The following is a 19,039-nucleotide window of genomic DNA, read 5'->3' as shown; positions in this document are numbered from 1 at the left end:
CCATTATTCTAGCTTACTTTCTCCATGCAACTTATGGTCTTCTCAGCCCCTGTTACAAAGCACCATAATCTGTTTTGCAGTCTGAATGGCCCTAGCCTGCTAACTCCCTCCTCACACCTTCATCCCATCCAGAGACTTGAAATGGGGAGAAGGACTGCCCTCACCATGCCATCCCATAACCTACAGTGTGTGTTTGAAAAGGGTCCAACTAGTGGGTGGGTGTAGTTATTCCAGGGCTGTATCCACCCTACTGCCACTGACCCATGAACTTGCTTGCATGTATGACCACACTGACTGATTGCAGTGTGAACACATACCCACAGCCTACACCTAAAGCAAACAATATGAAAAGGTACAAGGAAAAATAAAGCAAAAGAGGGCTGCAAAAAATAAATGGTAAGGGCAAGGAAATCAACAGCGCAAATATTGAATCAGGGATAAAATAGTTTATCCATGTATTAAAAACAGCTCCAGCAAACAAGGAAAATACTGAAAGAATACCTTCCCACCTGCAGGATATGTGTTAGGTTGCAAATATTTAAGTGAGAAAACAGAAACTTGCATGCCAGTGTCTTCGAGTAACATTTCTTTCTGCAGGGGAGGTGTACCAGCTTCTCCCACCTGTCTGTGTGGGTGTGTGAGTATACACATCAAGATGTACATGGTCTGCAGACTACAGGTCACACTGAGCCATGCTGCATTCCCGCCAGCCAGCGCTGCAACTGAAATTGTCACGTGGTGGGAAGGGAGAAACTTCCTAGACCAAAGTTTGCAGGGAGGAGATGGTCCTGCACAGTGCTGCACCAGAGCAGACCAAAACCACAGGAGGTCCAAAGGTTTTGTCCCATCCCTGAAATGTATCCATCAAGTGGCAGTCTCCAGGTATGGCAGGACTGACTGAGCCAGGGGATCTGTGGCTATTTGCCCTGGAAAATGACCAAGCTAGAGTATTCCCACCCACCCCTTGTAACAACATCCAGGCTATTGTCCTTCACAGCAGCTCATGATGCTCCTCTCCATGACTACCAGGGTTTTCTAGGAAGCATATTCATGCAACACTGGTTCCTAGCAGAATCATGCCTGTGATTGCCTAACACTGGAGCGTCCTGAAGGGAAAAAGTCACTTAACTTACCTCCTATCTGGATGAGGAAACAGTCAACTGGCATCAGAAAATATATTTGTAATGCCTCATCCTTCCCTGGGGCACTGCTCATTTCTCCCTAAGTGCTGCCTTAATTTACTGACAGCAATTAGGGTCGAAGTCCTGGCTGCTGTTCAGACATTGCACACTGCAGGTGCCAGTGCCAAGCAGAGCTGTCCAACTCTCACCTCTCGCTGCAAAACCAGAGATGCTCTGCTTGTGCCAAGGGAGGCCCTGAGCTGCTCACACGGCCGAGCCCCAGCCCCAACTCCCACAGGCAGCGCCAACTCTCACAGGCTCACAGTGAGGAAAATGAGGAAAACTGAGCAACAGGTTCAAAATGTACAAAAAGTGGTGGCACCATCTACAGCACCCCACCTACTACCACTCCTTGCAGCCCTTCCCTCTTGCTTATTTCCATTGCCATGGATTTATCCCCTCAGGGTGCAGTGGAGCCTCTGTGTTCTGCAAAACCTGTGCAGGGGCTAAGCACGGTGTGCATCATCTCCCCTCAGCAAAATGGGAGTGGGAGGCCCCACCCATGAGTTCCTCAGGCTTTAACCCAGCAATCCCTCAGGACTTCAAGGGCATGAAGGGAGCTGCTTAGGAAATCTTGGCAATTAGTACAGCCACTCAAAGACACCCTTCCTTAAACCTCAAGGGAAAATTGAAACAATGAATAATGTTAATAAACAGTCAGAAACCGAAAAAACTTGGTTGGAGAGTGAATAGCATGGCTGGCTGGCTGGCTGGCTGGCTGGTTGGCTGCTCCCAGGGCAAACAGTCTCCTGTGTGTGCCAAGTGCTGCTGCTGGCCATGGGTCACTGTGGTGCTGCACACAGCCAGGGGATGGAGTAACACAGCTTCCCGGTCATCCCTCTGGGCACCCCACGCTGGGGAGCTGCAGCTGGTCAGCCCTGCCCAGCCCTGGGAGCCATGACTAATACTGCAAGAGTACAAGCCTCTGGCAGCCCAGGTCTGCATGGTGCCTCAAGGGGGAACCTCCTTTCTGTGGCACAGCAGGATTTAATGGGAACTACTAAACATGGAGGCAGAAGGTCAAACCAATTTCCAGTTATAGATGGTGGTAATCATGAAACTGGCCCCTAGGTCACAGGAAATCCATCTGTCTGCCCAGACGGGATGGTCACCAACACCAGATTGAGTCACTTGAGGTTCTGTCTAGCTGAGTCTTGAGAATCTCCATGGGCAGAGATCCAGCTGCCTGTATAGGCAACTAACCTCCTAGTGACATTTTTTCCCCTGATGGCCAGCTTGAAAGTCCTAAGAAACAACCTGTGTCTGTTACCTTGTTTGGTACTGGCCATTTCTGTGCTGCCTCTGGAACTCCTTTCCAAGGCTAATTGGGTCAGCCTGAGCCTTCCTTGTCTCCAACCAGCCCACATCCCTCAGTCTCTCCTCCTAGGCCCATGCCATCTTGGAATTCTTGAGCCAGATCAGTTTCCTGCACCCCTCCTGAATTTGGGGGTCCAGCACTGGATAAAACACTCCAGTTAGAACCACTGACTACGTTAGGACTCTGAGAGCCCCACTGGGACTGGCTGCCCCCGCCCAACCCACAGGGCTTCTCCCTCCTCCCTGCCCATGGCCCAGGACCCCATCACAGATTTTACAAGCAAGTTGCTGACCTTTTTTTGGTATTCAATACCTGGAAAGAGACCCGCCTTAGAAAGGGTGCTGAAACACACAGCCCAACAGCATAAAGCTACCAAAGGTGTTATTTTACAGTCTAAAGTACTTTGTTCTGTCCTCAGGAAGGACAACATTCTCAGGAATGTTGTCTTCTTCAATTCTTTCCATTAAAAAGTCACATGGTACAACACTCCACACACTTGATTCTTAGGGGCAAAGTCCTGGTTCTCCTGGAAAGGCTTTTACTACTGACCTGAGCTCACCCCAGATTTTTCTCCAAGATCAAGTGAGCTGCAGGCACCACACCACTTGCTGTAGATAAGTGCCCATATTGTGCAACTTCCCTCTGCACCTCTCAGATCCCCAAAGTGAAGATTTACTGCTGCTCTTCTGCAGAAGAGCACCCTGAACACGTCAGAATTAGTACCCATTTATTCCTAATTTCATGTTTTTTTCTGTGCCAGATAAGGTCAGAGCCACTCTTCTGGCATGTTGTGTCACAGAACTTCCTTCTTCAAAAACACCCCACTGCTTGCAAGATCATGTAATTATGTGTGCATGTGGGACATTCTTGCAATGTGATCATTTAATGTCTCTGAAGGGTCAGCAGAGGGCACTGAGTCAAATTCCTTGAAAATTTTGAATATAACAAACTCGGCAGAACAAGCTACCAAACTTATTTATTGCATCTACTTCAAATAATTCTCACCTAGGCAAACATACCATCCTTCAAGTGATTTCAATATGTGCTGTGACTGAGATGCTGTACAAACTTTCAGTGACTCCTTGTCAATGACAACAGGGACATTTAAATTTTTTATGTATATATCCTTATCTAATCAGTCAAATTATGGTTTATGGTTCAACTGAAACTGTAATTTCATTTGGCTTTGTTCCTTGTAAAGTTATATGAGACACTGTTTACCTTAGATACAATACTCCTGGACCTTGTTTATACAACATTTTTCTTGTTTTTCTGTTTCTGCTTCCCACCATTAATTAAAATATTCTTATTTGAATCTTCGTGAGTGTCATTGTGAGCCTTTCTGTTAACCATGCACATGCTTCTTCTATTCTTTAAAAGTATGACACGGTATGGCCATGCCTGATGATGAATAAGATGCTGAAAAACAAATGTTTGAGAATGAGAGGTAGGTGCAGGAAAGACTCATTACAATCAGCATTTGGGTTGCTAGCAACCCAACAACCAGCACTAGACCAGGCTGCTCAGAGCTCCATCCAAGCTGGCCTTGAATAGTGCCAGGGATGGGGCATCCACAGCTTCTCTGGGCAACCTCTTCCAGTAGGATTTCTTTCCTTTTATCCAACCTTAATTTTCCTTCTTACAGTTAGTCCCCATTACTCCCTGTCCTATCACTGCAGTTCCTGATGAAGAATCCCTCTCTTGCTTCCCTGTAGGCCCCCTGCAGTTGCTGGAAGGCTGCTATGAGGTCTCCACACAACCTCCTCTTCTCCAGGCTGAAGAGCCCCAACTTTCTCAGCCTGCCTTCCTAGGGCAGATGCTCCAGTCTCCTCAATTTTGTGGCCTCCTGGACTTGCTCCAACAGTTGGATGTTCCTCCTACTGTTCTGATGCCCTCCTCAGGGGCACCAGAGCTGGACGCAGCACGACAGGTGGGGTTTCACGAGAGCAGAGCAGAGGGACAGAATTACCTCCCTCCACCTGCTGGCCACACTCCTTTAGATGCAGCCCAGGATTTGTTTGGCTTTCTGGGCTGCGAGCCCACACTGCTGGCTCATGTTGAGTTTCTGGTCAGCCACTACCCAAATGTCCTTCGCCACAAGTCTGCTGTCAGTCATGTCTCAGCCCAGCTTGTAGGTGTGCCTGGGATCAAATCCATGTCTCCAATTTAGAGACAAGGATGTCGTGCAGGACAGTGTCTAATGCTTTGCACAAGCCCAGGCAGACAACATCCATGGCTTTGCTCCTATCCACCAGTGCTGTAGATACAGCACTGTGTTTCTGTGAGATTTTGCCGGAATTTGACTGGAAACATGTTCCCAAGACTCTCTCTAATAATACCTCACCTCAACTGAGCAAAAACTTCATGGATGCACACTGCTGTAGTTCCCACATGAGGTAACCCAGCTCCCGCCCTGGTAAACCAAGGTCTTGGAGCTGGCCATGATCTTCAGCCACCTTACAAGTCCACCACATCTGAACTCTGAACCACTGACTTGTCAAACACAGCTCATTTATTATTCTCACATTGCTTTATTGTGTGTGTGTGTGGTCTAAAATATCTAAGAATTAAAAAAATCAGCCATTGAGCTTTGGACACAGTTTCATACTGGAAATCCACCTCTGTTTTTTTTTTAATTACCTTCACCCACATTTTGGATGATCCCATAGGAATGGTTTACCAGAAGTACACTGCTTGGCCACACAGTGATTACAGTTTTTCTTGCAGCCCTGACCCCACTGGCAGACATGGCCAAACTCTTGTGTACACAAGAGGAGTGGGACTCTGCCATAAAATGAACCCTGCTTGGAAATCTTTCCTTACCATGGGAATTGGTGAAAAACTTCCTTCCGTTCCCACCTTCAAGTATTTATGAGAGAATTTACAGCCCTGGTTTATATTCACCCACCTTAAAGGGAGCACCGCAAAGTAAAGTGCTGCTCACACATTCTGCACACGTTCCACTTCCAGAAAAACACCTCCTAAACCCTGACCTCCAACAATGACCGTAATAAAGAAATGTCAGCTTTGAGATAGTCCACGTTACAAAGCTTTCCAAATGGTTTATTAGGAAACGGGACAACAGCCAAATTAACCAGAGTGCCTGGTCCTTCTATTGCTGTTTGCATGAAGGCAGCCATTGGCTTACAGCTGGCTGAGAGTTAATAACAAGGGCAAATAAATCAGGCCTCATTAATTTTCCATTATCTATGAAGATCTAAGGAGACCTGATGTACTTAGAAATGCATGGCTCCTGTCTGTCATGTCTGCAGACCTATGAGGTCCCTGTGTTAGGTCCCAGCTTCCACTGCTGCCACCCAAAGAGCTCCTTAGGTGCAAAGACCCATGGTGGCAGGGAGGGAAGGCACTCAGAGCACTCTGCCCTCTCCCCCACCATATGCAGCTCCCCTCTTTGACAGGAAGACTTGAGAGCACACTGATGAGAGAGGCAAAGGTTTTGCCTCTCTGGGACACGGCTGCCAGATGTGGTAAGCTAGAATGGCAGGGAACAGACACAATGGCTCTTGGCCTCTTCTGGGAGACAGTGACTCTTCTGATTCAAAGAAGGCACAAACTCAACTCCAGTGGCATTTCCATCCACAAGTCTATTTTACACTTGACACAGCACAGATCTGCCAGTCATGACAGACCTGACAGGTTCAGATACAGATGCTCACAGAGATGTGTCCTTAGGTTTTCTGCACATGCCACAACCGTGACTCACCTTCTGTCATTACAAGATGACAGAGACAACCTGGCAAGCCCAGAGCAAGTAAGCAATATCACCACCACGATGCATAGATTTATAGGCATGGTTATATTTGTTAATTCCAACTGAAAAATTTTCAAGGAGGAGAAAAAAAGAAGTGTGAAGGAGAATTAAGCCAATACCTTACAAATGATGATTCATGACACATTCACCAAATTGACACCTGGAGTAATCACTGATGCAAAATTTAGCAGATACCAGTGATCTGGTTGATCATATTACATCAATGGGAATAAGCATCTCATGGCATGAGAAACTCCCTTTTACCAAACAGTAAAGCAATTGTCAACTTGAGTGGGGATGAGGGATGTATTGAACATGGACACTCCATGTGAAGGCAGGTTGCCTGTTGAACTGTCCCAAAATTAGTTTAACCTACACAAAGCAGGAATGGTGATCAAAACTCTATTCTGGATAAGGGTTTAAATGAAAGAGCAACAACCTTACAGTGACTAACATGTCAGGAATGGTAAGTGAAAATTCTAGAAGTCAGATACAAATGGCAAGTTCAAGGGTGTGTGTGACTGATAGAGGAAGCTGAAGGAATTAATGAAAGTCTCCACAGCCTTACAGGTAGCAGTGAGCATAGAACCATTTCAAGAGACCGTCAGGAACAGCAGAGCAGAAATAACAGCTGCCTTCAGCATCTAATTTTGATTGCCCTTCTATTTTGGAATAGGTCCTTTCATGGAAAAATACTGATGCACAAGCACCTTCCACAGCCACCATGTTTACTTTCAGCATTCCCCTAACTGGGAAAGCTCCACAGCCACAGGGTGTGAAGAGGAGGAGTGGCTGATAAGCCTCTGGCCCCGATTTTCACAATACTGACTCAGAGTTGACCAGCTCCTTCCGAGCTGTCACCGCCACCATATTTTGCAAGTCAGCAGATGAGCAGTGAGCAGCAGTTAGCACCTCGGTGGCTGACGTGTTCAGAGGCTGGTGGGGACTGGGGATGCTGTCGTGAGACAGGCTGGAGAGGGGCAGCATGGCACTGTGACCCCTGCAGCAGCTATCATTCCTTCTTCTCCGCTGGGACTGGCACCAGCTGGGGCGCAGCCATGTGCAGCAGCATGAGCCCACAGACTGTCATGGCGAGGCCAACCCACCACAGAGGTGTCCACGTCTCCCCGAAGAGCAATCTTCCCAGGATAGCCTGAAGGAAAAGAGAGACACAAAGCTTTGCTGGGCTGAGCTGCCCCAAGGCCTCTTGTGCTGCCAGAGCTGTGAGGACTTCTGGGAGAGACAGCCCTGGAAAAGACCTGGTTGAGGAAACTCCTGCTGGGATGACCAAGAGGAACGGCTGCTGAAGATGATGCTGGAGATTACGAACTCCACCAGCAGCCAGGAAGCACAGCTATACTGGGGTCCCTAAAAAGGATTTGACAGATGCACATGTACTTTGCTGCCTTCCCAGCACTTCTCAGGAGCCAAATTTCCCACTGACTGGGCATTTATTAATACTGTCGATTATTGGACACCATCATGAGCTGTCTGCCAGCTGGAGCACAGAAACAAGGTGAACTGCTGTCAAGAGCAAAAAGCACGTGGAAAAAACCTGTGGGTCAAAGACTCTCTTGCTGCCACTAGAGGTACTGCATCTTCAGACCCAGCTAGGGTGACTATGGCTTGTCACAAGTGAGGTGCTGCAAAGGAAAAGCAAAATGAAGCAAAGCTCCCATCTCCAGCTCCCACTGGCAATCAGTTCAGTCAACTGTGTTGCTGCTGCAAGGCATGCAGCAGCACCCTTCCTCCTGCACCACCACCCAGGAAAGTTCCATCACCTGTGCTGTGAATAGCTATCAGAGCAGCTGAGGCCTGACACAAGCATTTCCCATCTGTCTGTAACTCTCCCTCTGTGGCCAGCGATGCTGGCTGCACTGGGAGATGAGTTACAACCAGTGTGGGCATTCCCACCTGGCTGTGCTCCTCAGGCTTCAGTGTCTAGGGAAGGGGTCTACTCACCGAAAAGATGAAGTTGGAGGCTGTTGTTGTCACAGAGGCAGCAGCTGAGGAGGAGGAGAGTCGCAAGGCTTTTGTGAAGACTGTCCACATCACTGCATTGCACACAAACACCAGGCCAACGCAGCTGAGGCGAAGCAACACTGAGAGCTGCAGGACAAAATGGAAAACTCTGTAATTCATGCACACTTTGGAGCCAAACCTAATGGTGTGGGCTTTTAAAACTGAATTATGGTTGGTATTACATGAATATATTAAACCACAGAAGGAAATGGAAACAAGCAAACAGCTCTGGACAGACCGTGAGCCTGCCATGTCCTGCTGCAAGCCCAGCCTCACACTACAACCTGGGAAGTGCTGGGATAATGTGCAGCAGCTGCCATGCCAGAAGCCAACCCACAGAAACTTCTCCAGCTCACAAAGGGGTGCCACACACAAGGCCCAAAAATGCCCTTCACTTATCACCTGATGTATGGAAAAGGGTCAAATTCAGTCTGACAAACACCAGACATGCAATACATGCTGGCACTGTGTGTGCTCCACAACCCAGCTGTGAATGTGAGCCAGGACCTGGGTGGTCCCAAAGCACTGGTCCTTACGAGATCCGAGGACCTGGCCTGCCCTAGTGCTGCAGTGAGGGTAGAGCAGGATCCCTGGGAGGAAAGAGCGAGCTGAGTGGCTTCATGCCCTGTTTTCCACAAGGAGTAGCTTTTGCCTTGTTTTACTCACTGGAGAGCAGGGAAGTTTACTGACGGGGTCTCTGCTCTAGCATTTAGTAGCAATAAAACCAATTTTGAATTCAAGGGCCTCAAGAAACATCTCCCTCCTTAGACAACCCGACCAGATGTGTAACTGCCTCACTCTGAAAAAAGGGCACAGCTGCACCTAAAAAGCCAGCACCATTCACAGTGCCCCCCACCCCTTCCTAATTTAAGCAGTTGAGGCCATCTCCCCAGCCCCTGGGTACCATGTAGTTGATGTGAAGACACCAAGGGAGATCACAGGCAGGCAGCTCACAACTCTCACAAGTGAAAAAAGTGAAAGCAAAGGTTTGTCTACACCCGTAGCAATCACAGCTTCATAGCCTGCCACCTTTCAGTCCATGGTGGGATCCTTCTTGAGGCAGACAGAAACACAGGTTTGAGGCCACCAACAAGTACAGCTCAGAGGTGGCACCTGCCCTGTGGGAATGGCTGCAGTGTTCTCCTGCCAGCTGCCCAAATCAACAGCGTCCACCAACTGTGCCCTGCTCCCACTCAGAAGAAGAAATTACTAATTGCAAGCAGTGGGGGAGCCCACAGTTTTCTGAAGTAAGTGATATGGCAAAGTTAAAAGGAAAACAAAGCGAAGCAAATCCATGCTTGATGGCTGGCACAAGCTCTCTGAGGCTAATCCCACTCCAGTGAGGGATGGTGCAGGTGTGTCACCTCATTTGGCCCCAGTTGTGGCAAAGGCCACCAACTTCTGCAACTAATCAGGGCAACAGTAAAGATTCAGAATGATTCCCACCAGTGAATCACTTTGTCTTCCCACTGACACCCTGGCAACCCCCGTGTGGATGGGTAAGAGGGACAACCATGTTCAGCTACCATTGCTCCTTTGAGGAAGAAAACTTGTGCTGTGTTAGGGCTCACCACAGGATGGGGTTTGCCTCCCAGTTTCACTCTCTGCCGGTATGACCTGGCAGTTTGACTTTCCTCAGGGAGTTACGTACATCCACACACCTCTGGTGAGTAAGCAGACTTGGGAGTGGGGATGAGAGAGGAAAACAATTCTCTATGTTTCACCTAACTCCAGTGTATTTCTGGAGCAGAAAGAGAAGATGCTGCTGAGATAAAAACAAAAACAAAACAAAACAAAACAAAACAAAACAAAAAACCTAAAGAAATCTTATTACTGCCTTCAACTATTAGCTTGAGGGTGTAGAGGGATGGAGCCCAGGCTCTTCTCCAAGGTCCACTAGGATATGACAAGAGGCAACAAGGGAAGTATGCAACAAAATAAGGAAAAGCAAAGGTGATCAAGCACTGGAACAGAGGTCATGGGCTCCCAGACTTTCCCAGACTCTCTAAATATTTAAAACTTATCTGGAGAAGATCATGTGTAAGCAAAGGTTGGACTAGAGACCTCCCAAGATCTGGCCAGACTTGAGCTAGTCTGAGACTACTGGTGGTGAAGCAAAGCTGGCTCCCACCGTCACAGCCACTATGCCACCTTCAAAAGTGACCCAAAATCCATGGCTTCTTCTGATCTCCCAATGCAGAGCCAGGGAAACCAGCTGCAGGTGGCACATGCCCAGAAGGAAATTTTATCAGAGAAAGGTCAAGTTTCTCTGTGCCCAGGGCAGCAGAGTGGTCATTGCAATGGTACGCAGACAGAGAGATAGGAACATCCCCACGTGTTCCCCACAAGGAAGGAGGGACATAAATTCCTCCCCTGCTACGGACTCAGCTGAGCCACCCCAATGAGTCAAGGATTACTGTTCTGATTGCTTTTCTAAGCAAAGATTAATTTCAGTGTACATTTCAGATAATCCAGAATCACTCCTGAAGTGGCAGAAGTAATTTTAGATGAAGTTTGGCAGGGGAGCGGAGAAAGCAAAGAAAAACTTTTGTTCAAGTGCAATGACCCTTCCTGGTCACACTGCTCTCAGGCTGCGCCACCACAACACATCCTTGTGGCCAGGAAATCCATCCCTGTGGTGCTGTGGAGTATCCTGCTACCCTGCATCATCAGCTCTTAGAAGTGCCAACACACTTTTTGCTGCCGTGTTCCACACTGCACAAGTGATGGCTGCTATCCCACTTATTTTGGGATTTCTGTAGCTCTTCCTCCAACACAAAATCCCTTGAATCTCTGTCACCTCGTGGCTGCTCTGCAGAAATGCCTCTGCCACATGAGTGCACTGAAATACTTTATGCATCTACAGTCCCATGCAATTTAAGCTACTAGAAAGATTATGGCATTTACATAAAACTTGGCTAGTTTTACAGCTAAGCCGATTAATTTAACTAATAATTGTCACCTGGAGCAGACTTGAAAACCAAAATAAATCAATCTGCCCATAAAAAAGAAACAGTCACAGAAACACAGCAGGGCAGAGGTTGAAAAGGGTCTCTGGAGTTCATCTGGACCAACCTCATCACTCCAGCAGATTGCCCAGGTCCATGTCCGGAGAGTACATGAGTGTCTCCAAGGATGGAGACTCTACACACCCCTGGCCACCCTCACAGTTTCGGGATGTTCAGAGGGAACTGCTCATTTCAGTACATGCCCTTTGCCTCTGGTCTTGTTACTGGGCACCACTGGAATGAGCCTGGTTCCATCTTTTGTGCACCCTCCCTGTGGATATTTCTACACATTGAAAAGATCCCCCTGAACCTTCTCTTCTCCAGGAGGAACAGTCCCAGCTCTTTCAGCCTCTCCTCACAAAAAAGATGCTCTGATCCCTCCATCATCTTTATGAGCCTCTGCTGGACTCTCCAGTAGCTCCATCTCTTTTTTTGCAGTGGAGACCTCAGAACTCAACCCAGAACTCCAGATGTGGCCTCACTGGGGCTGAGTAGAAGGGAGGGATAATCCCTCTTGGCCTTCTGTCAACACTTCACATCAACGACATGATACTTTGTCATAGCACACTAAAAAAATAAAAAAGAAGTACCAACCACCCCCATCCCCCCATCCTTGCCTCCCCAAAAATGGGCAATATTTTTATAAATTTCAACAGAGAAAAATACTCAGAAAAGATGCTGTCAGCATTTTCAGTAATTCCATGCTCTGCCATTCTCTCAGTACAAAGCATCATCTGGGTTTTTTTTTGGGCAGAGTGAAGAGTATCAGGATTTTTTTATTTATTTCTCCTTTCTGAGATCTCAGAAGAGATTAACAGGATTGGCAGGTACTGAGATTTGTCTTTTTAACTCTGTCTAATAATCACACAGGTCAATTTCTTTTCCTTTTTTTTCCCTTGTGCAAGGCTGGATTTGTTTCAGATCTAGCTTCCCTTGTGGGCTCCCCTTTGTACATTTGCCACGTGAGGAACAACCTGTGCCTAAATGAACCTCCCCAAAGTGTTTTTAGGATACATGCATGCTGCCTTCCTCCCGTCCCCACTCACACCTAGCCTGGTGCCCATGTCCCCCTCTGCCGTGGCTGTGCCAGGGTCACTGCTGGAGGCAAGGACACCGCCTCGGAGCTGAAGGGCCAGCACTCCCACGTAACCTCAAGCACACGGAGGTTTGAGAAACACGACCCAGATAAAGATCATCCCCAATAATGAACACCCAAAGAGAAGCAGAGAGGAAATCAAGGGCTCCGCCTCTATGCTCTGCTCAGGGCCGAGCTGAGATAGAATAAATGAGAGAAGGGCGCTGCTATCAGCAAAACAGTGGGCTGAGAACAAGCATTTGATGCTCAGTCATACTAACATCCTGCTTTAAAGTAACACTGACGTGGAAGGGCTGGATTTGAGCTCCCACAGCTGGGCTTGGTTCGGGGCATTCCCGTACCACGCTCGCTCCCCTCACACCCGGCAGCCCCGCTGCGCGCCCCGCGCCTGTTTACGTCGGCACCGCGCCTTACTCAGCCCCGCAAGGCTGGGCTGCCCCGGGCTGAGTCACGGCTCCGCCCTCGGAGCCCGCCCGCCTTTCCCTGCAAATCCAGGGCAGCCCCTGGGAGCGCCGCAGGAAGCACCAGCGCGCTCCTTCCCCCTCACCGCCGAGTGCCGCCTGCGGGGCGGCCTCACGGCAGCTCGGGGCACCCAGCACCGCCCGCTCCTTCCTTACCGTGCCGCCGGCCGCCTCCTCGCCCGGGCCCAGCGCCAGCTTCGCCGCAGCGGCCGCCGCCGCCCCCAGGCCCCCCGCGGCCGCCGCCGCTGCCGCCCCGGCCCCCGCCCGCATGGTCCGGCTCAGCTCGGCCCGGCACCCCCCCGCATGGCCCGGCTCAGCTCGGCCCGGCCCCCGCCCGCATGGTCCGGCTCAGCTCGGCCCGGCACCCCCCCGCATGGCCCGGCTCAGCTCGGCCCGGCCCCCGCCCGCATGGTCCGGCTCAGCTCGGCCCGGCCCCCGCCCGCATGGTCCGGCCCAGCCCCGGCGGCTCCGCGCAGCGCCAGCGCCGCCCCGCGCGGGCGGGCGGGCCCCAGGCAGGGAAGGGCCCGTGGGCCGCGTTCGCTTGGGCACAAAGGATTTATGGAAACGAGCGGGGAAGCACGGGGCCGGGGCACAACGCAGCTCCGACTGTGGCCATGTACAACACAGAAAAAGGGCAGAAGCCGCTGCTGACATGACGATAGTCTAGAAACAGGAAAGAAATGCTTGTAAACGTAGAACATGGCAGTCACAAATAAAAACACCCTTGATTGACCCCTCTTGGCCTGTGTGCTCCTGATCCGTGCTAGTTCTCACCTCTACTCACGCCCCAACACATTTTCCTTAAATGTCAGATTTTATTTCTCCACATCACATCTCAAGTGGAAACAAATCTGCAGCTTAAATTACGTTAGGTGGTGGAAATTCTTCTTTCCCTCAGCCAAATGATGTAGTAAATCATTAGGTATATTCTACCCTTTACCACACACATCTTTCCTCTTTATTCCCTTTTGCCCCAGTGCTTGTGGTCAAAACTACTATTGTATTTAGCCAGAAAACAGAATGATAGGATTAGTGGCAGTAAAAAAAGCCCTAGTTTGATATTGTATAGAAATGAACATTTTGTGTTCCACTAATAAGCATTTCAGTTATTTGCAATAAATCTTTAAGTGCAATTAAATGAACTTGTGGTGTACTCCTGTAAAATTTTCTGCATATTTTCACATCTTCTTTCCTAACATTTTTCACTTCTTTGATAAGAAAATGGTTGCAAAACCCTGAGAATCCTACAGTGCTAATATAGAGCTCTAAGTCGATACTAACAGAAAACAGGTTTGAAAAACATTTTATTTTCAAATAAAGAACAGAAACAAAAAAAGTATTTATAGTACTATTTACAAGCCTGTTACTAAATTCATATTTATGCTTTATTGAACAAAGTTTGATATGAAAATTATTTTTAAGCAACCCAGGAAAATCATTCTATGTTTAACTAAAGAAACAAACACAAAGAAATTGTCCTTTTTGAATTTTGGCTCTGATGGAAAATGTAGCATTTCAGAAGTAGTAGGAACCTGAATAAAAGTACAAAAGGAGACAAAAATCCAGGTGTGTTCCCAGGGAGAAAGCTTTTCCTTGGCAAGGTACAGAAGTTTCAAGGAACTATCTATCCAGCATTTATACAAAATCAGGTTTTTAAGTTGAAAAAGATTACAAAAAGGTGTTAAATTTTATTGAAAGCTGCCCACAGAGCTGGAATAACAATATTCACTTAGAGTTATTACCAGCAAAAAATCTACAAACTAGAATACTTGATTATTCCAGAACCACAGCAAAAGTCAAATTTGACAACTGACTTTTGCTTATTCTGTACACTTCAAAAATAAAACTCTGCAGTTTTATTTGGGTCCTTACCGCTGATTTTGTCTACAAATGTCACATTTTTTTGATTCTTTCAAAAAAATGTTTTCAACTCGTAGCTTTTCAGTCTCCTGCAAAACAGAGAAAAAACATGGATATATTAAGGAAATTATCCTCACTTTATTTTGGTATTTTTACACAAGCAGTATCTAGAGTTGTTCAAGCGTTTTATACACTATATACTTAAGGAAGTAAAATGGAGATCAAAGGTATCTCTGTTCCTTTCCAACAGAAGAGCAGGAATTTTAGTCTTTGTTCTCAAAGCTTAGCTCTTTGCTATGTCAGGCAGATTACTCCATCTGTAATCTACTCTGCAACTTACCTCTGTAAGTTTAGCATAATCTTTCTTCAGTTTCACAAGATACTGAATCTTCTGGTTTAGGTTTTGATGACCAAGTAATTTCCCATTCTCCTCAGCAAGTGAGTTAACTTGCTTCCTCAGCAATTTTATTTCCTGTAATAATAAATACATTGTGCATCTCTTAGCAGTAGCCTCTCCTCCTCTTTTCAGAAGCAATTCTTAGAGCTATTAACATACTAACATTCAAGTTTGTTGTAACATATGATGCAAGAGTTGGTTCACTCAGGAAATACAGGTTTGTCTTATGTCTCCATAGACACTATGTTACATCCCTCTAAAAGGCAAAAAAGGAGCGCCATTTGATTTGTACAACTAAGTGATTTCTGCATCCAGACTTTCACTAGTGCAGAGAACATCACAAATAAAGCTAAACTGCAAAACAAAACAGCTGTACCTCTGCTAAATAAGATTCTGCTGTGAAGACAACAAAAAAGTTATGTCTATGTAACCTTTTCAATCCTGTCTTTTTCTTCATATGCTTCCTCCAGTTTTGATCTAATTTCTTCTTTCTCATTAAATGCTTTGAGCTCCAATGTCCTTGTTCGTTCCATCTCCAAAGTCATTTCACGACAGCTTTTCTCTTGGATTCTGAGGATATTTTTGGTCTCTTCTAATCTGCCAATATAAAAGAATCATAAAACATTAAAAACCAACAAAAATGTCATACAACTGAATACCTAAGTCAGTCTTAGACACGGAAGGAGGCTCCTTTAAAAGCATTACTTTGAGATATTGTATTTCCCTTAGAATTTAGTGCTAAAGAAAGGAAAAAATTCATTCTGCTTCACAGTTCTTGTGTTTGAGACTATCAACTAGGCAGTATTTTGGAGCTGCTCTTCTCTTTGGGAACTGTGCTGTTTGCAATCCCGGATATACAACTCCACCCATGATTGAAAAGAGAAGCTTCACCTACAAGAACACTTTGAATTAATTCACCTAAGGAATGTAAATTTTCCAGCTAAACTCAGCTGCTCTACAGGTTCCCTCTATAAAATGCCCGTTTGTCTGTGGCTTTTCCTCCCTGACAGCCTCATTGCTCAGAAACATCTCTGAGCACTTCAGATGGTCTGAGCCTGCTTGGTTGGCCTGGTAAGAGAATGAGTACCACTTTTGATAGAATTAAAACATTTTCAGCAAGTGAGGTCACCGGATATTAAACTGTGCCATCAAACTTAGCAGCCTGTCTATTGCTTCTATGAACTTGAGTAATTTTACAGATCAATTCAAATATTGCATACATGAAATTTCTGTCACCAGTTTGCTTTACTGAAGTGTGGTGTTTAAGATCTGCTCTGTGAACATTATTCATTTGCTGCATTTGGTAAGACATTTTCGTGATGAGAAAAGAATGTTTTCCCTCTGTCCATTATTTGCCTGTATGACACATTGTAGCACTGTTATGAAGTGTGTTTTGGAGATCAGACAGGAATGTAAAATCAGTGCATCAAATAGCAAAATAATCCCTAATTTCCAGACTAGGGTTTCTGGAAAATTTAATGCAAATTACTTTTGAAATTACCATGTGCATAAGAACTACCTTCCTCCTTAAAAGAAGTTACTTACATAGAAAGCATTCCATCAAATGAAAATAACTCTTATGTTAGGAGATTCAGCCACAATAAATCCCGAAGCAATACAGATTAGGAAAAGAACAGCAGGACAGACATTTTCAAAGTAATTTTTATCTACTGATTCAGTATTTTCTATCTTTGCTATTATCCACCCAAGGTACAAAACACTTGAGTTTTGAGGACTACTTGCCTAATAGTGCAAAGACAATTTAGAAAGTCTCTAATAAAAAAAAAAAAATTTATTTTTCAAGCTGAACCACAGAAATTTAAACAAATAGCATAAACCTCAAATAATTACATTTTGTTTAAAATTATAAAACATTTGAAATATTAATAAAGAAATGAACAGTATTTCAATTTAATTTGAAAAGGAATGCTATTGCAATTCACTGCATATAAATAACTTTAAACACTTAAAAACATTCCTTCCAATTCAAGTTTTTATGGTTCTACCCATTAAAGTATTGTCCTGATATAATGCTATGTAGTAATAGGTGCTACTACCACCTACTGATGAGAAAGAGTAAGAACTCAAGGTATCTTGCTTAAGTGCAAATACTTCCAAATTATGTCTTTTGTCATTTCAGATCTTGGACTTCTATTGCTTAAATGTATCTTTTTTTCTGTCATTAATTAGTTTAATACTAACTTCCAGTTCAAGGAACAATACTTAGACTTACTCTGCTTTGATTTTCAGCATTTCTTCCACTGCTTTATTCTGGAAAAGTTCAAAAACGTTAGATGCAGTCTTAATGTTGAATACACACACACATATATATATGTTTAAAAATATTTGTTATTCAATTGATGCTACATATCTCATTCCAGATCATCCTGCTACCTAGTAGCTCACATCTCTAATATTCACTTTAAGTTCATCTCTTTGCTGTAAGCACTTATTTCCCATTTCATGCCAGCACAGCTGACCCACAGCAGTGTCTCTCTGCCCACAGACACACAGCAGAGCTCTAACAGGGAGTTCTTCTGTCTGGGACATCCATGGAAACCTCTGCTGTGACATTAACTTCCCTTTGACAGAGGCCTGACATTAGCAAGTGACACAATCTTCACTTTCCAACTCTGGGGATGAGTCAGATTTAGTGATCTGAATCTGTTTTTCTAATTGTGCAATCTGACACCCAGTTCACTGGTGTTAGGCCAAGATAGAAATCCTAAGAGATAAGTCCCAGGCTGTGCCTCTTAGAATTCACTAGAAATTGGTGTTTGTTTTGCTGCCATGAAAACAAAAAAATCAAACCAAACCAACAAAAAAATCACATTAATACTTCACAGCAGGTCAACAGCAACTGACATGAGAAGAGTAATATACCTTGGCAAGTCTCTCTTCAACAATCTCTTCCTCTTTCTCTTTAAGGTACTGAATATCAAGATGTTTCTGATCACTATGAAATTCAAGAATGAGAAAAAAGAGTTTCTCACAAACAGAGGAAGCCAGTTGTAAAAACATGTTATCCAGATTAAACCAGTATGTGTGCAGTTATTTTCACACATGTTCATACTCAAAATACTGAACATCATAAAAAAGCTCTGTAATGCTTTAAACTTCTAAATACATTTTCTTTCATCAGAATATAAAGAAATTAATGTTTTAATGGAAACAATTACAAATATAATAAATACGCAACTTATGTTTGTTAGACAGCTGTGCTGGTTTTGGCTGGAGTAGAATGAATCATCTTCACAGCAGCCATTAGGAGGCTGTGTTTTGGATTTGTGCTGAACACAGGGTTGATAATGTAGAGATCTGTTTCTTATTGCTGAGCAGGGCTTGCACACAGCCAAGGCTTTTCCGGCCTTCCATACTGCCACACTGGCTGGGAAGGCTGGGAGGAGACACAGCCAGGACAGGAGACCCAAAGTGACCGAAGGGACATTCCAGACCATGTGACATCATGTTCAGTGTATGACAAAGTGGAGGGAAAAGGAGGAAGAGGGGATGTTTGGAGCGATGGTGCTTGTCTTCCCAAGTCAGTCTTGTGTGTGATGGGGCCCTGTTCTCCTGGAGATGGCTGAACACCTGCCTGCCCATGGGAAACACTGAATGAGTCCCTTGGTTTGCTTTGCTTGTATGTGTGTGTGACTTTCACTTTCCCTGGTAAATTGCCTTTATTTCAACCCACAAGTTTTCTGGGTTTTGCTCTCCCAATTCTCTCTCCCTGATCCCCGTGCTGGGGAGTGAGTGAGTGGCTGTGTGGGGCCTGGCTGCTGGCTGGGGCTAGACTACAGGAGCAGCTTTGGGATGGAGGTACACATTTTATTATTTCACAGTGTTCATGTGTATGGAGACTGCAGAAGACTTCCTACAGGATCACTGCTTAGTGGTCTTGCCAAGTCAAGAAGGTAAAAGCTT

The 19,039-nt window shown here is 45.7% G+C and overlaps 2 protein-coding genes across 2 annotated transcripts in view; both read right to left on the bottom strand.

The window, feature by feature from the left end:
- Positions 1-13,143, bottom strand: part of TGM4 (transglutaminase 4) — a 30,664-nt gene extending 17,521 nt beyond the window's left edge. Inside the window, exons 1-2 of the mRNA XM_058804624.1 lie at positions 13,015-13,143; positions 8,234-8,380 (exon numbers count right to left, since the gene is read on the bottom strand). Of these exons, the coding sequence (XP_058660607.1) occupies positions 8,234-8,380; positions 13,015-13,128 (261 nt within the window). The 5' untranslated portion in view covers positions 13,129-13,143. The remainder of the gene's footprint in view (positions 1-8,233; positions 8,381-13,014) is intronic.
- A 1,061-nt stretch (positions 13,144-14,204) lies between these two features.
- Positions 14,205-19,039, bottom strand: part of KIF15 (kinesin family member 15) — a 33,874-nt gene continuing 29,039 nt past the window's right edge. The window contains exons 31-36 of the mRNA XM_058805841.1: positions 17,999-18,071; positions 17,349-17,386; positions 15,547-15,712; positions 15,059-15,190; positions 14,731-14,807; positions 14,205-14,390 (exon numbers count right to left, since the gene is read on the bottom strand). Of these exons, the coding sequence (XP_058661824.1) occupies positions 14,309-14,390; positions 14,731-14,807; positions 15,059-15,190; positions 15,547-15,712; positions 17,349-17,386; positions 17,999-18,071 (568 nt within the window). The 3' untranslated portion in view covers positions 14,205-14,308. The remainder of the gene's footprint in view (positions 14,391-14,730; positions 14,808-15,058; positions 15,191-15,546; positions 15,713-17,348; positions 17,387-17,998; positions 18,072-19,039) is intronic.

The sequence above is a fragment of the Ammospiza caudacuta genome, chromosome 1 (assembly GCF_027887145.1).
Source record: "Ammospiza caudacuta isolate bAmmCau1 chromosome 1, bAmmCau1.pri, whole genome shotgun sequence".
Lineage (NCBI taxonomy): Eukaryota > Metazoa > Chordata > Aves > Passeriformes > Passerellidae > Ammospiza > Ammospiza caudacuta.
Note: the sequence above shows the minus strand (reverse complement) of the source record. Positions and strands in the feature narration are given on the sequence as shown.